At 36.4% G+C, this 20,055-nt stretch overlaps 1 protein-coding gene across 14 annotated transcripts in view; it reads right to left on the bottom strand.

The window, feature by feature from the left end:
- SBF2 (SET binding factor 2) overlaps positions 1-20,055 on the bottom strand; it is a 468,341-nt gene that overhangs the window by 49,751 nt on the left and 398,535 nt on the right. For 13 of the 14 annotated variants that reach the window (XM_082341351.1, XM_082341368.1, XM_082341365.1 and 10 more), the window contains 8 exons: positions 19,877-19,950; positions 18,195-18,390; positions 14,956-15,083; positions 13,392-13,567; positions 10,776-10,921; positions 8,562-8,760; positions 2,676-2,872; positions 339-479 (listed from right to left, as the gene is read on the bottom strand). In XM_082341351.1, coding sequence (XP_082197477.1) covers positions 339-479; positions 2,676-2,872; positions 8,562-8,760; positions 10,776-10,921; positions 13,392-13,567; positions 14,956-15,083; positions 18,195-18,390; positions 19,877-19,950 — 1,257 coding nt within the window. Of the gene's footprint in view, positions 1-338; positions 480-2,675; positions 2,873-8,561; positions 8,761-10,775; positions 10,922-13,391; positions 13,568-14,955; positions 15,084-18,194; positions 18,391-19,876; positions 19,951-20,055 lie in introns of those variants that run through there. The other variant, XM_082341354.1, reaches the window with a different exon arrangement.

The following is a 20,055-nucleotide window of genomic DNA, read 5'->3' as shown; positions in this document are numbered from 1 at the left end:
ATGTTCAACTTACACATTCAACTCTGTAATATTTTAAAGTCTATGTAAAACAGATTCCAGGAAAAAAAAAAAAACCCACATGACTTTATGTTTCCCACCACCTCTCCTATTAGTCTTTTAAAAAGGAAATAATTAAATCTCTAAATTTGGTTACTATTTACTAGAAATTAATAGTGGTACCCTGATTTCTAAATAAAATAATCTAAAGTTATAGCCCCACAAGGTAAAACATTAAGGGGTCATGTTGAAGGAACAATGCAAATAACTAAAGAGACTAACCCTAGGAATGAATATGACCTTTCACAGTTGTCAAGAAGAAAAATATTATTAAATCTTACCTGGAGACAGAGCAAGTGCTGGCCTGACAGTAAGGGTGTTATTGCCACTGAGTTTCTGATGGACAGAAACTGCACTCAGTAAGGCTTGCAGGTACTTTTCTTGTTCTATGCTACTGGAAGATTCTAAAGAGGAGGTAGGAGCTATAAAAGGAAAAGATACTAAATAAAACAAACTGTAGCTATGTTAATAAAACTGGCTCTCTCTATATACATACACTTATTCTTTCTATATATGGTCTTCAGGTTACCGCACCCAAATATAGAAACCAGCCCCGCTTAAAGCTCCAAACTATTAAATGGCTAATCCTCCTATGATATTGGTTTCACCACACCTACTGCTTGATTGCCTCATCCTCCTCCCAGAAAGAGCCCAGGTCTGGAAAACCAGCATACACCCATCCTTCCAAGCACAGGTGCAGTTTCTCACCAACCAATCAACTCAAAATAAAGATTCATAAAAGACAACATGTCCTTGATGATCTCCCCCAACCACTCTGTGCATGCCACTGTTTGGGAGCAGAGGATGGAGCAGTTTCCCTCAGCATCCCAGAATGGGCAGAGGTGAGAATATCCCAGTACCAGTAATCTTATTCCAATTCTGTTACACAGGCCTAGGGGACAGGAACTTGTAGAGGGTTGTTGTGGGAAGAGAGGAGGAAGATGAGAAGACAAGAGCAGCTGCTGCTCAATTCCCTGGTCCTTCTGAAAGAGGATCAAAAAGTATGCACAGATGTAAACAACTGTCAGAGCAATTCTGGGTTGGAGGGAGTCTGAGCCTGGCTTGTGTGGAGTAAAACAGAATCACTGAAATTGGCCCAGGCACTTTAAAGTGGCATCGGGAGGGATTCACTGGAAGGACAATAGATATTAACAAATTTTCTTACAAGGTGAATAGGAAATAAATAATTAGCATTACTATATTATTGTATTTTATCAACTTTAAGGTGCCATCATATTTTATAAACTCTAAAATGTCATCAATTATAAGATGCACCACAATTTTATGTACTAAGAATAAAAAACTCTGCCATTTAAACCATGACACAATTATTTCTGATCACATGAATTGTAAGTTGCATTCCAATTTCAAAGATATTAAAATGTTAGCAAATGTGAGCTCAAAAATGTGAAATATAGTAAATTTATATTGAAAAATAAGAAACCAGTGGAATAAAACAATTTCAATTTTTCTAACTAAAAGTTCAGTGATATGTTCATTAATGCTTAGTGATATGCTCATTAATGCATTAATGCTGAAATGATTCTCTCACTTTATGTAACCTACATATGCTGTGTTCTATTATACCCATTATGTGGCTTGGGAGGATTCCTCTGGGCAGAAAAAGTTAAAAGCCAACTGCCTTCAATTACACAAAAATGCCATGTGAAATAATAACAATAACAACAACAACAATAATAATATAGTGTGGTGTGTGTCATGCCCTCAGTCAACTGAATGATCAAAGACATACTGGCCAACTTTTAACTTTCAGGAAGGAATGGATGAGAATAAAGAAGAGATATCAAAAAGCACATGGTTCTACCTACTGAACCACTGAACTTGAGTGAGTTCATTTCCAAAGAGGAAAGAATGCAGCAGCCATCCCTAAACTGGATATGATATCTTAGCGGTCCTTGTTTAATTTTATTGAGCATCTACTTTAAGCTAGAAGTTATGAGAAAGGTTAGCAAAATATAGCTCCTGACTGACTTCAGACCTCAGACATGGTGCTCAAAAATATCCTCAGAAAAAGGGGCAGTGCACTTAGTATATCTTTTTTCTTAAGTTGGCCAGCCTCTGGCTTCCTGAAAACCTCTCTGCTTGAGAGCTCCTAAAGAAGCATTTTGGTCATTAGTTTGCCCTCTTATTTGTGTGTGTGTGTGTGTGTGTGTGTGTGTGTGTGTGTGACTTGTAGGAATGAGATAGGATATCTTATACCACATGGGACAGAATTCCTATTTGCTTCTGCAGCTGTTAAATATGTTTGAATGCTTCCCAAAAGAAAAGAAAATGATTAGTATATGTAATCTGTTTCCATCTGTGGATACTCTGGTTTGTGAAGTGAAAACAGCCTAGAACCAAAGACTTCATTATGTTAATTTCTATTAAAATCCAAATATAAACAGACATATTAAGCAAGATGGCAAATTCAAGGTGGAGCACCACATTGTCAAGTCTAGTTCTTAAGCTGTACATGTATATAACACAGTGGAAAAGGCTATGTGTGAGAGGCTTGATGAAAGGGCACAGCTGGCATTCCCAGATTTTACTTCCTTCATTTTTTGGAATACTCTGAAGTGGAAGGATCAGAATACTGCTGTAAGAGAGCTGCTTACCTGCCTGAGGGGAGTTCTGAGATTTAAAAAGGCCAACTACTCCCTTCCCATGGAATCCTCCAGATCGGAGAAGCAGGGTACTGCTTCTTGAGTTCTTCCAACATACAACAGGCAGGCGATTGTGTCGATAGCAGCGGGCTACTCTTGGTAAACTACTGTCCTGTACAGCTTGAGGTACAACTAAAAGGCCAGGATAGCTTTAGGGACATGGAAGGGAGAAAGAGAATAATTTGGGTGGGCGAGGAGGGGTGGGGAGAGGAGAAGAAGAAAGAAATGGAGAGAAAGGGAATATAAGAACATGAATATCATAATATCATAGTAATTTTCTAAGACTCAAACATATTGGTGGAGTGGTAAGACATATATTTCAAACACGAAACTAAGTTTCAACTCAGTTCTTTAGGGGTTGAGAAGAAAAGGCCTAGATGGTGAAGACAGCTAACTCATCCACTAATCTGTATTATTATTATTATTTTTTAATAAGCCTCCTTCGGTGATACTGCAGCCTTTTGCTGAGGAACAAGCTTAGAAAATGAAAACGTTACATAGAATTATTAAAAAGGCTTCTGTTAAACATGATTTCCCTTGCCTTATACACGACTTGAAATAAAGATTGCAAGATTAATGTATTTTTTAAAATTAATTAATTTATTTATGGCTGCGGTGGGTCTTCGTTGCTGTGTGCGGGATTCTCATTGCAGTGGCTTCTCTCGTTGCAGAGCATGGACTCTAGACGCACAGGCTTCAGTAGTGGTGGCTCATGGGCTTAAGTTGCTCTGCGGCACGTGGGATCTTCCCGGACCAGGGATCGAACCCCTGTCTCCTGCACTGGCAGGCGGATTCTTAACCACTGCGCCACCAGGGAAGTCCCAAGATTAATGTATTAGTGTCAACTTTATGAGAATGACAAATCAAACTGTCAACTCATTGGATTGCTGAAATGATAACAGAGAATAGAGTACACTAATATTTAGACTGCCAGAGATGGTGAAAGGATTAAAAATCAAAACCAAATGATCTTTGGTATGAAAACAATTCGTTCAAGTGTCAAGTGCGTTTAAATATTTTATTAACACTACATGTTGATAATTTAAAAAAAAAGATTAGCTCATAAAGTTACAGGATATGATGCTGGGAAAATGAAAAACAGACAAGAGACCTTGTTTTTAAAGATTACTAAGTACAAGAAGACAGGCAGATTTCAGAGCATTCCTTTCCTTTAGTTTATTTAGAAATATTAGACTAAAGAGATTTCATATTAATAACCTCCTAACCTCTAATCCCATGTCTTTTTTTTGTGTGACTTTTTTTATTGTGGTAAAATATACCTAACATGAAATTTAACATGTTAACCATTTTCCGTGCACAAATCAGTGACATTAATACTTAACCAGAGATACCTTGGAAGTATTCTGAAAACCTAGTACTTCCGTGCTTCAGGAAGTTACGGGTTGTATTTTTCTAATACCACAAACTGATAATGAGACCTAGCTGTAGACATAATCATTCATGAAGACTTGAAAAGCAGTTCCATTATTTAGGGCCCTCTATTTCTTTTTAGAAATCCATATCACTAGCACCTAGGTCAAGAAATGAACCAGCATCCCCTTGTGTCACCTCCCAATCACTATTTCTCCCTCTTCCTCCTCAAAGATTATCACTATCCTTGACTGCTAACAACATGGATGAGTTTTGCCTGTTTTTTGAACAAAAAAGGAACGAATAGAATTTATTTTTTTGTGTCTGGCTTCTTTTGCTCAACAGTATGTTTATGAGACCCATCCATGCCTTTGCATATAACTGTAGTCTGTTCATTTTCATTGCTGTATAGTATCCCACTATGTGATTATACTATTTATCTATTCTTCTATAGTTGATTTTGAGTAGTTTCTAGTTTTTGACTATGTAAGAAACATGTTGCCATGAACATTCTTGCAGTTGTCTTTTGGGAGAACATATGCATTCCTAGATGGAGTAGAATTTCCAACAGATACATGACAGATTGTGCACTGTTCAATACATGTCTAGAAGTTTAGTAGATGCTGCCAGACAGCTTTCTAAAGCTGTTTAACCAATTTACAGTCACACCAGCAATAAAGAGTTCTGCTTGCTCAACATTTTTACTAGCATTTTGTATTGTTGGTCTTTTAAATTTTAGCCATTTTTGCAGGTATAAAGTAGTCTCACTGGGACTTTAATTTGTATTTATCTGAAGACTAATAGGTTGAGCACTGTTGGAGGATGGAGGGAACCAAAAGTACCCAACAAACTGAGAAGGCATCTTGAGACTAAAAAATCAGACAGGCAGCTCCATATAATTAATGGATCAGTTTATTACAGGGTAACTAACTCATAGGGTGGGATCTAGATCGGGCGAATAATGATCAGGAAACATTCTCAACTGCACTCCAAGCCACGGAGGGGCCACTGGGACAATTTTATAATTAACCTAGGGTATGGGGGTAGGTGCTTGGAAACAGGATGTGCATTCTCAAGTTAAGAGATATGAATAGGTAACTAGTCTCATGGGTACTGGGAATACTTAAGGGAAGGTTTTCATCATTGTTTGGGGACCAACAGAGCATAAAGGCTACCTGGTCCTAATGATCATTAAACAATATCTATTAACTACAAAGTTCTTGATGACAGAGAAGTGATTCACTGCATAGTACCGTGCTTGGTAGGATCAGCGAAAGACAGGAGAAACTGTAAGGGCCCAAGATGGCATCAGTTATGCTAACAGCCATACAAGCATCTTTTCAGATATTTATTGCCCACCAGGATATCCTCACAAAAGAGGATATCCTCTGTCATTAGTTATTGCCTTTTTACTCTCTTAATGATCTCTTCTGATATATAAGACTTCTTAATTTATTAATTTTTTACTTTCTGGATAGTGTTTTTCCTGTCTTAAATCTTTCCCTACTTCAAGGTCATGAAGATATTCTCCTGTCTTCTGGAAGCTTTTAATTATTTTAACCTTTTACGGGTAGATCTACAGATCAATGGGAATTGATTTTTGTCTATGCAGTGTAAGGTAGAGGTCAAAATTAATTTTTTTCTTGTATGGATATCCAGCACCATATATTGAAAAAAACATCTTTTATCCACTGCTCTTAAGTGCTATCTTTATCTTAAACCCAGTGTTGAGCTATTTCTATATTCCCTATTTTGCTCCAGAGGTCTGTTTGTCTATTCCTGTGTACATCCCATACTGCCTTAATTACTGTAGCTTTATAAAAAGTCCTGATATCCTGCAGTGTTATTCTATAAGACTATCCTGACTACTTCTAGCCTTTTGCATTTTAGTGTAACTCTTAGAATCATCTTTTCAATTTCTGTAAACATTTTGCTGGGATTTTGATTGGGACTGCATTGAATCTATAGATCAATGTCTGGAGAAATCACAGTTTTAGAGTATTGAATATTCTAGTCCAAGAACATTAAATATCTATTTATTTGTATCTTTAATGATTCTTAATATTGTTTTGACTGTTCCATGTAGAGGTCTTACACATCTTGTATTAGATTTATTCCTAAGTATTTAATGTTTTTTAGTGCTACTTTAAGTAGTATCAGTAGTACCAAAATAATATCATTTAAAATTTCATATTTTAATTATTTGTTTTTGGTACATATATGACTAATTTTTGTATAATGACCTTGTACCAGTGACCTTATTAAATTCACTTATTAATATAACAAGTTTATCTGTTGATTCCTTCAGATTTTCTATGTGTATAATCAGATCATCTGTGAATAATACAGTTTTATTTCTTTCTTTTCAATCTTTCTGACTTTTATTATCTATTTTTCTAGTCTTTTTGTACTTCCTAAGACCTCTACTACAACACTGACTGGAAGTGGTGATAGTGGGCATTCTTTTCCTGATCTCAGAGTACAAATTTTCAATAGTTTACCCTTAAGTAATTTTTGCTGTAGGATTTTTTTAGACACTTACGAGATTAAGGAGCTTCCCCTGTATTTCCAATTTGCTTAGGGTTCTTTTGTAAAAATTCATAAATATATATTACACTTTATAAAATGCTTTTCTGTATACAATGAACTTAAAACACTTCGTAATTCTTTTAATGTGGTGAACTACGCCGATTAATTTTCAATTGTCAAGCCAGTTCTGTATTCTTGTAATAAACTACACTTGTTCATAATAAATTCTGCATGAAATGAAACTTTTGTCATTATGAACCATTCTTTTTTATTGCTAGTAAAGTTTTACTTTAAAAATCTACTTTAATATTTATATAGTGACAATAGGTTTTTTTAAAGGTAGTTTTGCATGTTCACTTTGCATGTTTGTAGTTTTTTGTTCACTTTCAACCTTTTTGTAATCTTGTACATTAGATAAAGCCCTTAAAAGCAGCATAAAGCTTAAAAAAATTCTGATTATCTTTTTCTTTTAATTGGAGCATTTATCAATTTATAAGTAACATAATTACTGATATATTTGAATTTAAATTTACCATCTTACTCTTTGCTTTCTATTTGTCCCATCTGTTCCATGCTTCCTTTTCTCTCCTTTCTTGCCTTCTTTTGGATTATTTTTTATTATTCCATTTCCTTCCTTCTACTAGCTTGAGGGATTTATGTTATTTAATATCACCATAAGTTCTTTGTAATAAGTGTTCTAATAAGTGGTCTATTAAGATTTTATTTTGTTTCTGACAGATTGAAATGATAAATAATGTCTGTTTTCTCACTGTCAGGTATGATTTTGATAGCAAGCTTCTCAAATAGTAGGACATCACACCTTACACCTTCGCTTACACTTATATACAAAGAGAATTTAGTTAGAACGATAGAGTATCAGGAAAATTACTGCATACTCAACAAAATCACAGCCTTTCAGTACCTAATGCAAAAATTTTATTTGTCACAAATCTCAAACTATATTCCCAATTTGTTTCTCAAGTTTCACATTGGTATTTGTACATTTAAATTGTCATTTAAAATGAGATATCTATAGTTCTTTGAGAACAGTAGGGTTGAAACTAATAGTAACATTAAGACAACTTTCTAAAATATGTACAAGGCTTACAACTTACAAAGTACTTTCACAGCATTATTGTATTTAATCAAACCAGGAATTTGTAAATGCAAAGAATAGAATTTACCTGGAAATGAAAATGATTAAACTTGTGGATGGTAGAAATGTAGTTTTAAAAGATATAAAGCATGGAATAGGGCTTAACAGATATATAAAACGGCACTAGACAAAAGAACAGAAAAAAGAAAATGTGTTCATTTACATTCTTTAAGTAATATCTCTTGAAAAAATTCTAATTAGACAGCATAAGGAAACCCTACCTACACTTGGGTTAGCAAATTACAGCCTGTGGGCCCAAACTGGCCTCGCCCATTTATTTATGTACCGTCTATGGCTGCTTCAGTGGCAGAGTTGAGTAGTTGCAATGAGAGAACATATACCCTGCAAAACTGAAAAAATGTACTATTTGGCCCTTTAAAGAAAAAGTTTGCAGACCCCTGACCTATAGCAGATTTTCATCTCTCCTCTCTGCCTGGGCAAACTCTCTTCTTACTCAAGCTATCTCAGACATGTTAGAAGAGAGGCAAATGGGAAGAGAAAGACAAATATGGGAAATTCATAAAGCGGACAAAAGCTTTTACCATTCACTTTCTGATCTAAAATAGGCACTGTTCAGTGATATAACTGTACTTCTGAGAATGTCAGTGAGACGCTTGCACATGCTGCATAAAAAGTGTCCCTTAAACCCACAAACCCCTGGACACCTTTCTCCTGTTTTCTGGCATCTCTCTTTCTCTCTGTGCTATGGATGCAAATAGCCCATTCAAGACTCACATGGAAGGAAGGAAAGGTCTCTTTTTGGACACCACCAACAGACTTACCTCCGGCAGAGTGAATACATCCTGTTGGAGGCAGTGATTCGAAAGTACTCTGGTTTTGAGCGAGAAGAGCTGCTACTTATGGTTCCCAAACCTAAACGCTGATAGTCTCTGAAACAAGCTTTTTCCACTAACTGTTCCATTGTAGATTTCTCCGAAGCCTTCAGGGTGGTACTTGTGGGGAGTTCACTATCATCTGAAACTGTGATGGCAGAAACAGGTTTTGAAGAAATGATATAGCTCAAAGTAGAGGATTAAAAACTTCCTTTTGAAGAGGATGCTTAACCAAGAGAGGTTTATATTAGGGCTAGAGGTGCTATGTATACCAAAATTATATCATGTAACTTCTCTGAGGAATCATTATGCTTAAACATAAATTAAAACTGTAACAGTCAGGAAATAAAATATCAGGAACTCAACTAACTCAAAATGTCAGGGAAATTAACTCAAAAGTTCTAAAAACAATATAATTTTGAATTCATTACCCATATTTTTCTGTTTCAGTCAGGCTTGCTTATTAATGTCCACTTGGAGTGATTTCTGTTTAGGACTCTATAGAATAAACACTCATACTTTGTGAGAGACTAACCTGTCAGTAAAACTGATCTCTAACATGATCACTACACAAACTCATCATTCCAGGTTTCAGTTAACTTCAAAGAGCATACATTTTTATTAGAAATTTTTAGATTAAGCAGAAGTTCACTAGTGGGAAATGACCTTTCTTAGGTATGAAGGAGTTGTATTTGGTGGAAGTTATATTTTGTCAGAGGATGTGGTATATATGGGAAACTCCCTCACAATTTTGCAATCGCAGGTTACAGAGTCCTTTAAGATTTTAGATGTTGGAAGAATTTACCCAATAACGAAGTATTTTAGGGAGGATTTTAAAAAAAACAACATTCCTAATTGGTACTGCATGTTCTAACTAAAAAAAAAAAAAAAAAAATTTCCATGTTAAAAACTATCTTTACTTACTTCCCTGTTTATTTTTAAAGTGAGAGAAGTCAAATTAAGCTTTCAAAGTTTTTGGAAATGTACTCAAAGTTCTAAAGTCAAAGGGAATGATATGGCTCTCTTCCATTAAAAGGAAAAAAAAACCCCTAGCTTATCTCTATAAATATAAGACTTTGTGCTTTAGTTTGTGAACTTCACAATGCAAATATATCATTAGGTATCAGTTTTATTTGTGTTGGCCTCTTATCTTCAGAGGAGCAAAGAGCATTGTATAATTTGGTATTTTGGTGGAATAACTATCATAAATAAGTTTTTGTTCTGTGAAACCATAAAATCTTCGAATTAGAAGTCAATAGTGATGGGTAGCAGTAGTTTTTGTATGGCTTTCCATGTGACTGTGAGAAGCCAGGGTTCCAATAAATGGTCTTTTCACTGCCCCCCGAGGCAAGCCCGTAGATACACATACTGAAATGGAGACCTTTAGCCAGTGATCTCTCTAAAGATGAGGTTTCTTTCTTTAAAATGTTCTTGTTGTTATTAGTAGGAGTAAAAGTAGCAGTTGTATAATCACTGATTGAGTCTAAGAGCCTGAGAAAGAAAAGGGTACAATGGCATCCCCTCTACTAGATCAGATTCTCTCTAGTGTTAATTCCATAAGCATACTTGACACTAGGTTAAGGAACAGAAAACTTTTGCTGCTAGTTTTCTGCCTTTATTTTCCTGACTGAGAGTTATCTCAGCTTCCCAGATTCTGCTCTTTTAAATATTTAGCAGGCACTTTTTTCTTATCATCTAAGAATGCCTTCATCTTAGGCCTCCCATTTTGATTAAGAGCACCCACAATGTTCTTACCAAAACCTCAAATCTTCAACTTTGAATATTTAATGCCCTTATTTCCTTATTCTTATTCCATAACAATAAGGTATGGGGGACTACTTTATACCTAAATTTTCTATGCAGTGGGGTTTCTTTCTTTCTCCCTTTAATGAGACCCACGTAACAGTGGCCAATCAGCTCTATGGATTTGGTAGAGGAGGAATATAACTTAACAAAATCTTATCTGAACAATGGAATATTGGGAAAATAAAAAAATTTTTTTTCCAGTTCTGAGAAGCTGGTAAGTGCCTCCCATCTTATTAGATAGATCTAGGTTTTTGTGAGTCAGGTTTAAGTGCAACTATGTCTTAGTCTCTTGTTCTTACTCATGTAAGAAGAAAGATATAAAGTTCATTCATGAAGGAAAAACAAGTTCTCACATACCAGATATGTCATCCTCTTCATTCCATCCAGGACGGTTCACTCTCTCTTCCACAATTGTCCCTGTCCTCCTCTTCAATAAATACTGCCGCCCAATTGTCATTTTCCCTGCCCTTTTGGCACCTTTCACAATTGTTTTTGAGAAGGTGCTACAAGTCATAAAACCAAAGAGAATGTCAATTTAATATGAAGATGCCACTTATATTTTTTGATACCTACGTTGCTCAACTTGTTTCTTCTCTATTCCCACAGCCACTAGCATTGTCCAGACCTTCATTAAGCCTCTCTTTCTTTAGATCACTTTTTATATGTCAGCAGACTAATTTCCCATAAAACACTGCTGTCATCAGGACACTGTTTTAGGCAAAAAGTGCAAGAACCTAGAGTGGGACACAAACTACTTATCATTCCCCATCTAAACTCCTCAGTTTGAGCTTTTTGGTCAAGCATGTCCCTAACCCACTCTGGTTATCCATGCCACTGCCCCCACCAGTTCCCACAGACTATGCTTGCGGAAGTCCTCCTGCGTGGAAAGCCAGCCTGCCTCCTTCTCTGCTGATTTAAACTCTCTACTAACTCATAAGCTTTTCTTTAAGATCTTGACAATTATAACTGGCAACACCTTTACTTATTTCTTAAGTGTTTTAAATGTGTATGTGTGGTGTCCTGCCTTCTGACACTAGAAGCCTTCTGAGATATAGAAAAGAGTAAAATCATTCCCCTGTTTGAGAGGAGAAAAAATAAGAAACCAGAAATTTGAGTATCCTTTTGAGAATCAGCTTTAATTAAAGAGAAACTAGGATTTAAGTCATTTGGACCTAAAAGTACTTTATTTATTTAAATGGTTTACTTTTTCTTGCTGATAGAAATTCTGGGTATAGATATCTACAATCCAAAGAATTAAATAAAGAACCTATTTCCTGAATAATCATATTGAGATGAAGGTTTCAAGTAAGATTGTTTTTGATTATGTTCTTCTTTATTGCAAAGAACAGAACTCTTTTTGTGTTTTCTTGTCATTAGATGAAAGGTGGTAAGGATTCTTTTATTGTCAAATAGTTTTACCAGACCTTGTCTTTAGTGATCTGAAGTGTAAATCTGAGGGTTATGAGCATGTTTTACATAGTTGTTAGAAATCACAGAATACTGATATTTCCTAAATTAAGCCTATTGTGAATCACTTCAGGTGTAACTTAAACTCAATGGGATTTTTGAATTTTTTCCAGCTAGAGCTATATCTTTTGTTTTATATATGCAAGACAATTCTAAGATATTTTAAAATTTAAAATTGCTATATCTCTGTTGTAGCTTGACAGAATCAGCTTGATTTTATAGACATATATAACCAACCCCACCCCGACAGTTTCTAAACATAAAACACCATACAAAGCTTTGTTTCTTCCATAGAGGGCTGAGATAATGAATATCATAGGCTCCCCTTTGACCCCACAGTGCTAAGATAAGATGCTTGGCTCACCACTGTAATTGCCTAGAAAGCTGTTCATACTTCTTCAGCATCTCATATCTGGCTATGCGTGGTCTCCTTTGCTTACCAGGTAACAACGGTACAAGTGGCTAGCTATGCAGTTTAGAAATGACATACTGTTTGCAACTTCAAATCACCTATAATCCCCAATCTACCCCACTTTCAGGCAAAAGGAAGGCCTTTTCTCCAAAGTCTGCAGAGTACTCCCTAATATGTAATTTGTACTAGCAGATGCCCAAATTCCAGGTGTTTGATGATGAATGGACTGAAATGTTAAGCCTTATATTTTATCACTAACTGAAGAGAATTTTAAAGCAATTGTTATTTTGTAATAACTGAAATTTAAAAGTTTCAACATGAATTCCTCAACATTTTCATCAGAAAATAAGGATTTCTACTAAAGAAGTATGACAAGTAAATGCAATGCCTGATCCTGGATTGGATCCTGTACCAGACAGAAAAAAAAAGTAGCTGTAAAGGCTCATAAGCAAAATTTGAATATGGAATCTGGGTTAGATAAAAGTTTTATGCCAATTAAATTTCCTGGTTGTGATTACTGTACTGTGGTTATATAAGATAATGTCTTTGTTCTTAGGAAATGTATATTGATGTATTTAAGGATAAAGGGGCATTTTATATGTAACTCAAATGGTTTAGAAAAAATATATATATGAGAGAGAAAATGATAAAGAAAATGGAATAAAACAAACAACTGGTGAATCTGGGTAAAGGGTATACAGGAATCCTTTGTACTATGTTGTAACTTTTCTATAAATTTGAAATTATATCTAAATAAAAAGTTACAAAAAAAGAAAAAGAAAAAATAAACATTCTCATCTCTAGACCAGAGCAAAACTGTCTACTAGGCCTGGATATTAATGAAAACTGAAGTTAGAAAGCGATCAGTACAGGAAAAAGGGAAAACAGAATTTCACATTCTAAAAATGCATCATGAGCAATGGACATGATAGTTACATATATTGATGCTGCTGTTCCATAACTCCTGAGCTTGGTTCAATGGGTGTGACAAAACAGCAAACAAAAGAAACAGTCACATATTGACCCAAAAGATAGGTCACTTCGCCTGACAGTCAACTATGGGAGGGCTGAAATGAAGAAACCTGTCTTCTTACCGAAAGGAAGTGTTCTTTTCCTTCTGCTTGGGTAAAATTATTTGTGGGGTAGTTTGTCCAGCAGCAAAAGCAAAGGTGGTAAAAATGGACTGAGGATAACGAAACTTCATCAGCTGTTTCTTAAAGATCTCTACCACTTCTGGACTCACTTCTTCATCAAATGCTACTTTAATCAACTAGGGACAAAAGAAATTAAACATATCAGAAACATTAAGGATTTCCAGATAGCTTCCCCCCAAATTACTGAAATAACAAAAAAATAATAATACTAAATGGCAAGAGTTTCAAAGTTGAAGGGACCTTGGATATCATGCAATAAAATTTAAAAATTTCAAAAATAAAAAAGGCTCAGAAAGGTTTACTTGTTATAGATGGTTAGTTAGCAAGGAAAATCGTGTATCTTGAAGTTGAGTTTCTTTAAGACTATCTTTTCTCAATTTCTTTTCATTTCTTTCTTTTTTTTTTTTTTTGGTTGAGCTGCACGACTTGTGGGATCTTAGTTTCCTCACCAGGGAATGAACCCAGGCCCTCGGCAGTGAAAGCACAGAGTCCTAACCACTGGACCGCCAGGGAATTCAAGACTATCTTTTCTATGATGGGATAGGGAAATTAACTTATAGTGGCTGGAGCAGGAAACATGTCCTTCTCATTTATTAACTGTTGGTTCTAGATAGGGAATTTGACCTAAGAAGGTCTCTTCCTACCCAGAGATACTATAAATCTAGGAAGAAAAAATTCAGTTTGACTAGAATCCTAGCCAGTAGACCCATGCAGCATTCTAGTTTAGAGTCCTTTGGCAGTTGGAATAGTGAAGAAATCTCTAGGAGGTCAGTGCTCTCAGGTGACCAGTGAAGGTCTGGGCCTAGAGATCAGCAGACTTACATTTCACACAATTAGCATATGGAGGTACTAGGGAGGGCTTCTTGCCTGGAAGGAACGAGGCAAGAACTGGAACCCCTGCAAATCTGAGAAGTCAGAGACAAGGCAGGAAGAGTGAGAAGAGCACAATGTTGCAGACCGAGAATTATAAAAAAAGGAAAATTAAGAAAAGATCACTCTTCCAAGTGTCTGCTTTGCATCAATAATTTCACAAGTTCTGATACGTTCAGAGCTCCCTGAAAAAACCTTTGCTTCATCAGGGGTTACTTAGTTAGAACCTTAGACTTAGCTATAATTCTCAGAGCTCTACCTCTTCCACAGAAGAGCCACAGGGCACTGCCTTCTGAAATAGATCCCAAGAGATGCTTTCTGTCTAAAGGCTTTATCAAACACAAACTGAGGTATGACTTGGCACAGAATAAGAGTCAACTGTGTGTGTCTGAATTTCTAAGATCACTGAATATCGACAGATAATCTGTTATTACGCTGAGTTGACCGCAGGGCTCAGGAAATGGAGGATTAAATCCAATACCATTCAAGAGTTGACTCAATCAAAGATTACCCTCTCAGACCCTCTGATTCTCCTCATCCTCTAACTCCTGACCATATGATCAAAAGAAAGTGGCCATGACATCATTTGTAGAAAACTTTTAAACAGCAGATGAATGGCTCCCTTTCTTAATACCTGAAAAGATGCTGATGTGATCTGCAATCCTTCTTGCATGTTCTGTTGTAGCTGGTTCTGCATTGCGATCTTCTTCTCCTTGGTGATGGAGGCAATGGGAAAACTTCGCACAACAGTCTGCTCACCAACTATAGGAAGACAGGGTACAGACTAAGCAACAGCACCTTTCAGCTCATTCCTTTTTTTAAAATAAATCTATTTATTTATTTTTGGCTACATTGGGTCTTCATTGCTGCATGCGGGCTTCTCATTGTGGTGGCTTCTCTTGTTGCGGAGCACAGGCTCTAGGCGCGCGGGCTTCAGTAGTTGTGGTGTGTGGGCTCAGTAGTTGTGGCTCGTGGGCTCTAGAGCTCAGGCTCAGTAGTTGTGGCTCACGGGCTTAGTTGCTCTGCGGCATGTGGGATCTTCCCAGACCAGGGCTCGAACCCGTGTCCCCTGCATTGGCAGGCGGATTCTTAACCACTGCGCCACCAGGGAAGCCCGAACCGCTCATTTCTAGAGTCTCTGCTGCTCATTTCACCAGCCTCTGCCGGAGAAATGTGTCTGGAGAGGACAATGTCCAGGAATGCAGTGAGAGAAAGTGCCACGACTCTAGAATCGCATTCATTAATTTTGTTGCACGGCAATTCATTCCTGAGAAACAATCCTTTCCCGGAGTGAAGGAACTGTCCCAGCCTGCCAGTCTTCATTCTAGTTCCCCAGCCTATTATGTGCCACACAAGATCATCTGGTTTAAGGTATCTTATAGGAAGGGTAGGTTTTATACAGAAGAAAAGAAGTATCTTCAAATACTGAAAAGACATTTATCATATTTAATGTAATAATAAAGCAAAAGAGAAAAGATTGTTCAAGTTTGTTTTTGTATAAAGGTGCTATACTATGTATATGTGCCTTCAGAAGATATATGATTGGGCTTAGGCCCAAGATTTTCAGGAGTTTAAATATTAAAGCAAGAAGGGGAAAATACAAATAATTATTTATCAACTACCTGAGGGTATGAAGATGAGCATCTAGAAAAGAAGTAGCACACATGAAGCTTCCCTTGGAGAGCTCACAGTTCCCCATGGGGGAGGAAAGTCACATGCAGAATACAGAATACAACAACATGCAATTAGCTCCTAGGTTTGAGGGAACATGGCTTTAAATATTTCAGAAGAGGAGAAGACTTCTGCATGCTAGATGGCTAGAGACTGATTGCTGGAAGAAGTGAGAGAGAAGGTAAGTATTGAAGAGAATGTAGGTTTGGACCTGCAGAGGGGAAAAGGGTGGGCATTTCAGGCAGCGGTACAAGTAACAGAAAGGAGTAGCAATGGGCAAGGCCCCTCAGCTAGTAAGCCAAAGGGGGTAAGATTTGAACTAGGTTTATCTGACTTAAGAGCCCATATATTAAGTAATCTACTTATTATTATCAGAATTCCTCAGTCCCTGAACTTCTAAATTCCTAACCTGGAAAATTCTTATATTAGACTCATACCCAGAGACTAAACAAAATCAAGACATACACAGGATTTAAGTTCTAAGATGTATTAAATGACTTATGCTTATATAACACATGTCAAATGATCAGATTTCTATGTGGCATTAAAGGAGAAATTTTAAAATTTAAATTAACTTAAAAAGAGAAATAAAATAAAAGAGGCAAATACAAAACTTTTCTCTGATGAAAATAATTTTCCTAAAATGTGAAATTAACCCAAAAATTGTCAGGAAAAAACAAGAGACCAATACAAGCTTTCACACTAAATACGGCTTTGATTTCTTTAAAAGACATAAATTAGAGCAATTTAAATGACCAAGTATCTCATATATTTATATGCCCAAAATATATGTTTATGGCCACTGAGTTCACAAAGGTTTTAGTACAAAAAAATGCTTTAAGTACTAGATATTTAGTTTTAAAAATATACTTGCTTACAAATACAAATGTAATTTATTTACAGTAACATGACAGGAGAGGATTGAGAAATTTTGCTCTCTTTTTCACTCTTTTTCAGAAGAGCACAACTATTCCTGCTGATTCATTTTCTTTATTGAATTTTACGAGCTTTTTGCTTTTCATGTGGTAAGCAATCTTTATGACCAATAAACCATCTTGATGCTATCTAAGCAAGGGATTATACAACTGTGAGATTTTGAAGATAATACAGTTTACACATCTGAATTCCACTGTCTAACAAAGTGCACAACACATAGTACACACTCATCAAATGCTATTGAATAAATAATTTCAGATGAGGAAAGAATTCTAGTGACCATTTATCCCAATGTTTCTCAATCCTCAGTATGTAACAAAAATACACAGATGCCTGGGTCCTCCCCCTCCTAGAATCCTATTACAGATTCTAATTCAATTGTTTGAGAGTTAGGCCCAGAAAAAAAAAACCTTTTTTTTAAAGCTTCCCAGATAATTCATATACGCAGTCAAGGCTGAGAGCAACTGCATTATCACCAAGCAAGTCCAATTCCCTAATTTTATAAAAGGGGAAATTGAAACTCAGAGAGGTTAGGGGACTCACTTGAGATATCAAGATTGGTCAACAGTGATCTAAACTTGAGCTTCTTGATTTGGATCCAATATTTTTACCCAAAACCTTATATGCTTTTCCTATCAACCAGAATAGTTTATATAGAGACTAGTTTATATAGAGACTTAAAAAAGATAATTCGGACTTGATATGGTATGCTATTCCTTTCTAATACAGAAGATTGTAGAGCGTAGTAGAAAATAGAAGTTGAGGGAGTTTACTGAATAGAAGAGAGGTCTGCTAAGAGAGGAATGGGGTTAGTTGAAATGGAATGAGAGAAGTGGGGTTAGTTAGTTAGTGCTGTACAGTCCTGCAATGCTTAGCACACCCTTCCACAAAAGGGATCATGAGTCTGGAAAACCTCAGCCTTACAGTTTACTGCAGGACTCGGAAGGTGGGGCAAATCAGCAGAGGATGTTAGTAGCTGGATACTATGAATATCCCTAAGTCACAAAATGCTGCCTCGTGAAATTATTATAGTTTCAGTGGATGAACCGTGGTTTGCTCTCTAGAAGATACCTTTGGTTCTTCAAATAAGAATCTATGATCCAAATTATCATTAGCTTTGACAGACAAAAGTTCTAAAAAAAAGCTGTGTGGCAAAAAGGCTTACTCTGAATCTGAACTGACCCGCAAATCACTGCACACAGATGGAATCAAAGCCTCATGTAGCACATAGATAACCCTGTTCTGATGGCATTATATGAGCCATACCTAGCTGATCATGGGGAGTCCCTCTGAACAGAATTCTGTATGTGGTGAGGAACAAGGCTCCTTCTGCTGGCAGGAGCTGAGGGCCTCCAAGAAGGCCTCCAGTGGCTTCTTCTCTTCCATCAGGATCCAGCAGGACTCGAAGACCTTCACAAACAATTTCTTCTCCTGGCAGTAGAGCAGGTCTAAGAATCTTGGGCTAGCAACAGAGACAGTTAATTTAAACACAACTCTAGTGGGATTTCCAACCCTTAGGCCAAGGTTATCTTTGCAGTTACAGATCTAAAAAATTTGAGCCAGACTTCCCAAGTAGCCAAAATGAGTAAACAGATTTGGGAAGAGGCAGAAATGATGTTTCTATATCCAAATGTAAAAAGATTCTTCTCAGCATTGCTTATTCACAGTAAAATCATTGGAAATTACTAAACTTTTTGAGATAACTATTCAATGGAACATTTTGCAACCATTAAAAAGAATGACATGGATCTATATATGTAAACATAGAAAGATGCCAGAATACATTGCTAAGTAAAAAAAGAGCTACCAACCAGTGTGTATATTATGATCCCCTTTTAGAATATGAATCAAACTGTTAAAGGTGGTGCTATCATGGTTAAGGGTAGAGGTCAGGGTGAGGAGGACCATGGGGGACTTTCATTTTGTACAATGTGTGCTTCTTTAATGTTTCAATTTTATATAAAAGCATTGTTAATTTGAAAATTGAAAAAACAAATATTTTTTAAAAATGGATGCATCTTTAAAGAGCCTTTCTTAGCCTTTTATAAAGATTAACACAAAAAATGGTCAAGCTATGACCATTTATACATCTTGGGAAGTAAGGAACCACATGATACACTCCCCTGAAGTGTTCAGTGCTAGACAAAAAAATCCATCTCTCCTGAAGACCTAATATGCTTATGATTTTTTTTTTACTGAGCAATAAAAACTGTATAAATCAGCACTATTCTTTTTGTTGGCTCTAGGAAGCTCAGAGCTAAATGTAAAGCCAGAGCTAAATGTAAAGCCATAATGATCACTGTGTGTCAGATTTCTGATAGAATTATCTCTCCTTTCCATCTGGCTTCTGATTTCTCCTTTGAATTTATTTTTAGTAGTTCTGTTATATAGGTAAGAGGGTCTTGAACCCTAGTCCCACAGACTGGTGCCAGACTAACTGCAAAATAATCATCTGGGAGGCTTGTTAAAGTACAGATTCCCAGGCCAAGTCCCAGGGTACTCCTATTCAGGAGGCTGGGTTGGGATTCAGGCCTCTCAATTTTTAATAGACTTCCCAGATGTTTGCGATGTATGCTTGTAATGCATACAGATTCAGGAAACTGGTGATTTTATGGTAATTGCCTTAAGTCATTTTTGGGGGGAAATAGGCAGGGCATAAAATCGTGGCTTGGGCTTGGAAGTTCGAATGTTCATAATTTATGCCTTGCCTATAAAAGTAGACTCAGCAAGAGGTTATTATTGCTCCTTTGTTGATCCACTATTTTGTTTCAGTATCTTTTTTTATGAGGATCTACATGTAAACTCCTCTCAAAGTTTAATGTATCATTAAAACTAGAGCTGGTCTCTGTAGAAGGTTAGGAGAAGGTACTTTCTGGGGGCACAACTGTCTACTGTTGCTATTTTTAAGAAATTTCATACTCTGAAAGCATGTAGTCTGGAATAATTACCTTCTGTATAGGTGGAAGTCTTCTACTCTCTCGATGCACTGCTTCTAGGGTTTCAACGTGCATAGCTACAATTCCTGGGATGAATCAGAGTATTCAAAATGAAAGAGTACCAAACAAGCAGAATTAAAACAAATTCTGGATATTTTAGAATTAAAAACTTATCATAGTTTGGTGGTTCC

This window comes from Balaenoptera borealis, assembly GCF_965194805.1.
Source record: "Balaenoptera borealis genome assembly, chromosome: 11".
NCBI classification, from domain to species: Eukaryota; Metazoa; Chordata; class Mammalia; order Artiodactyla; family Balaenopteridae; genus Balaenoptera; species Balaenoptera borealis.
The sequence above is the reverse complement of the archived record's forward strand: the minus strand, read 5'-3'. Positions and strand labels throughout refer to the sequence as shown.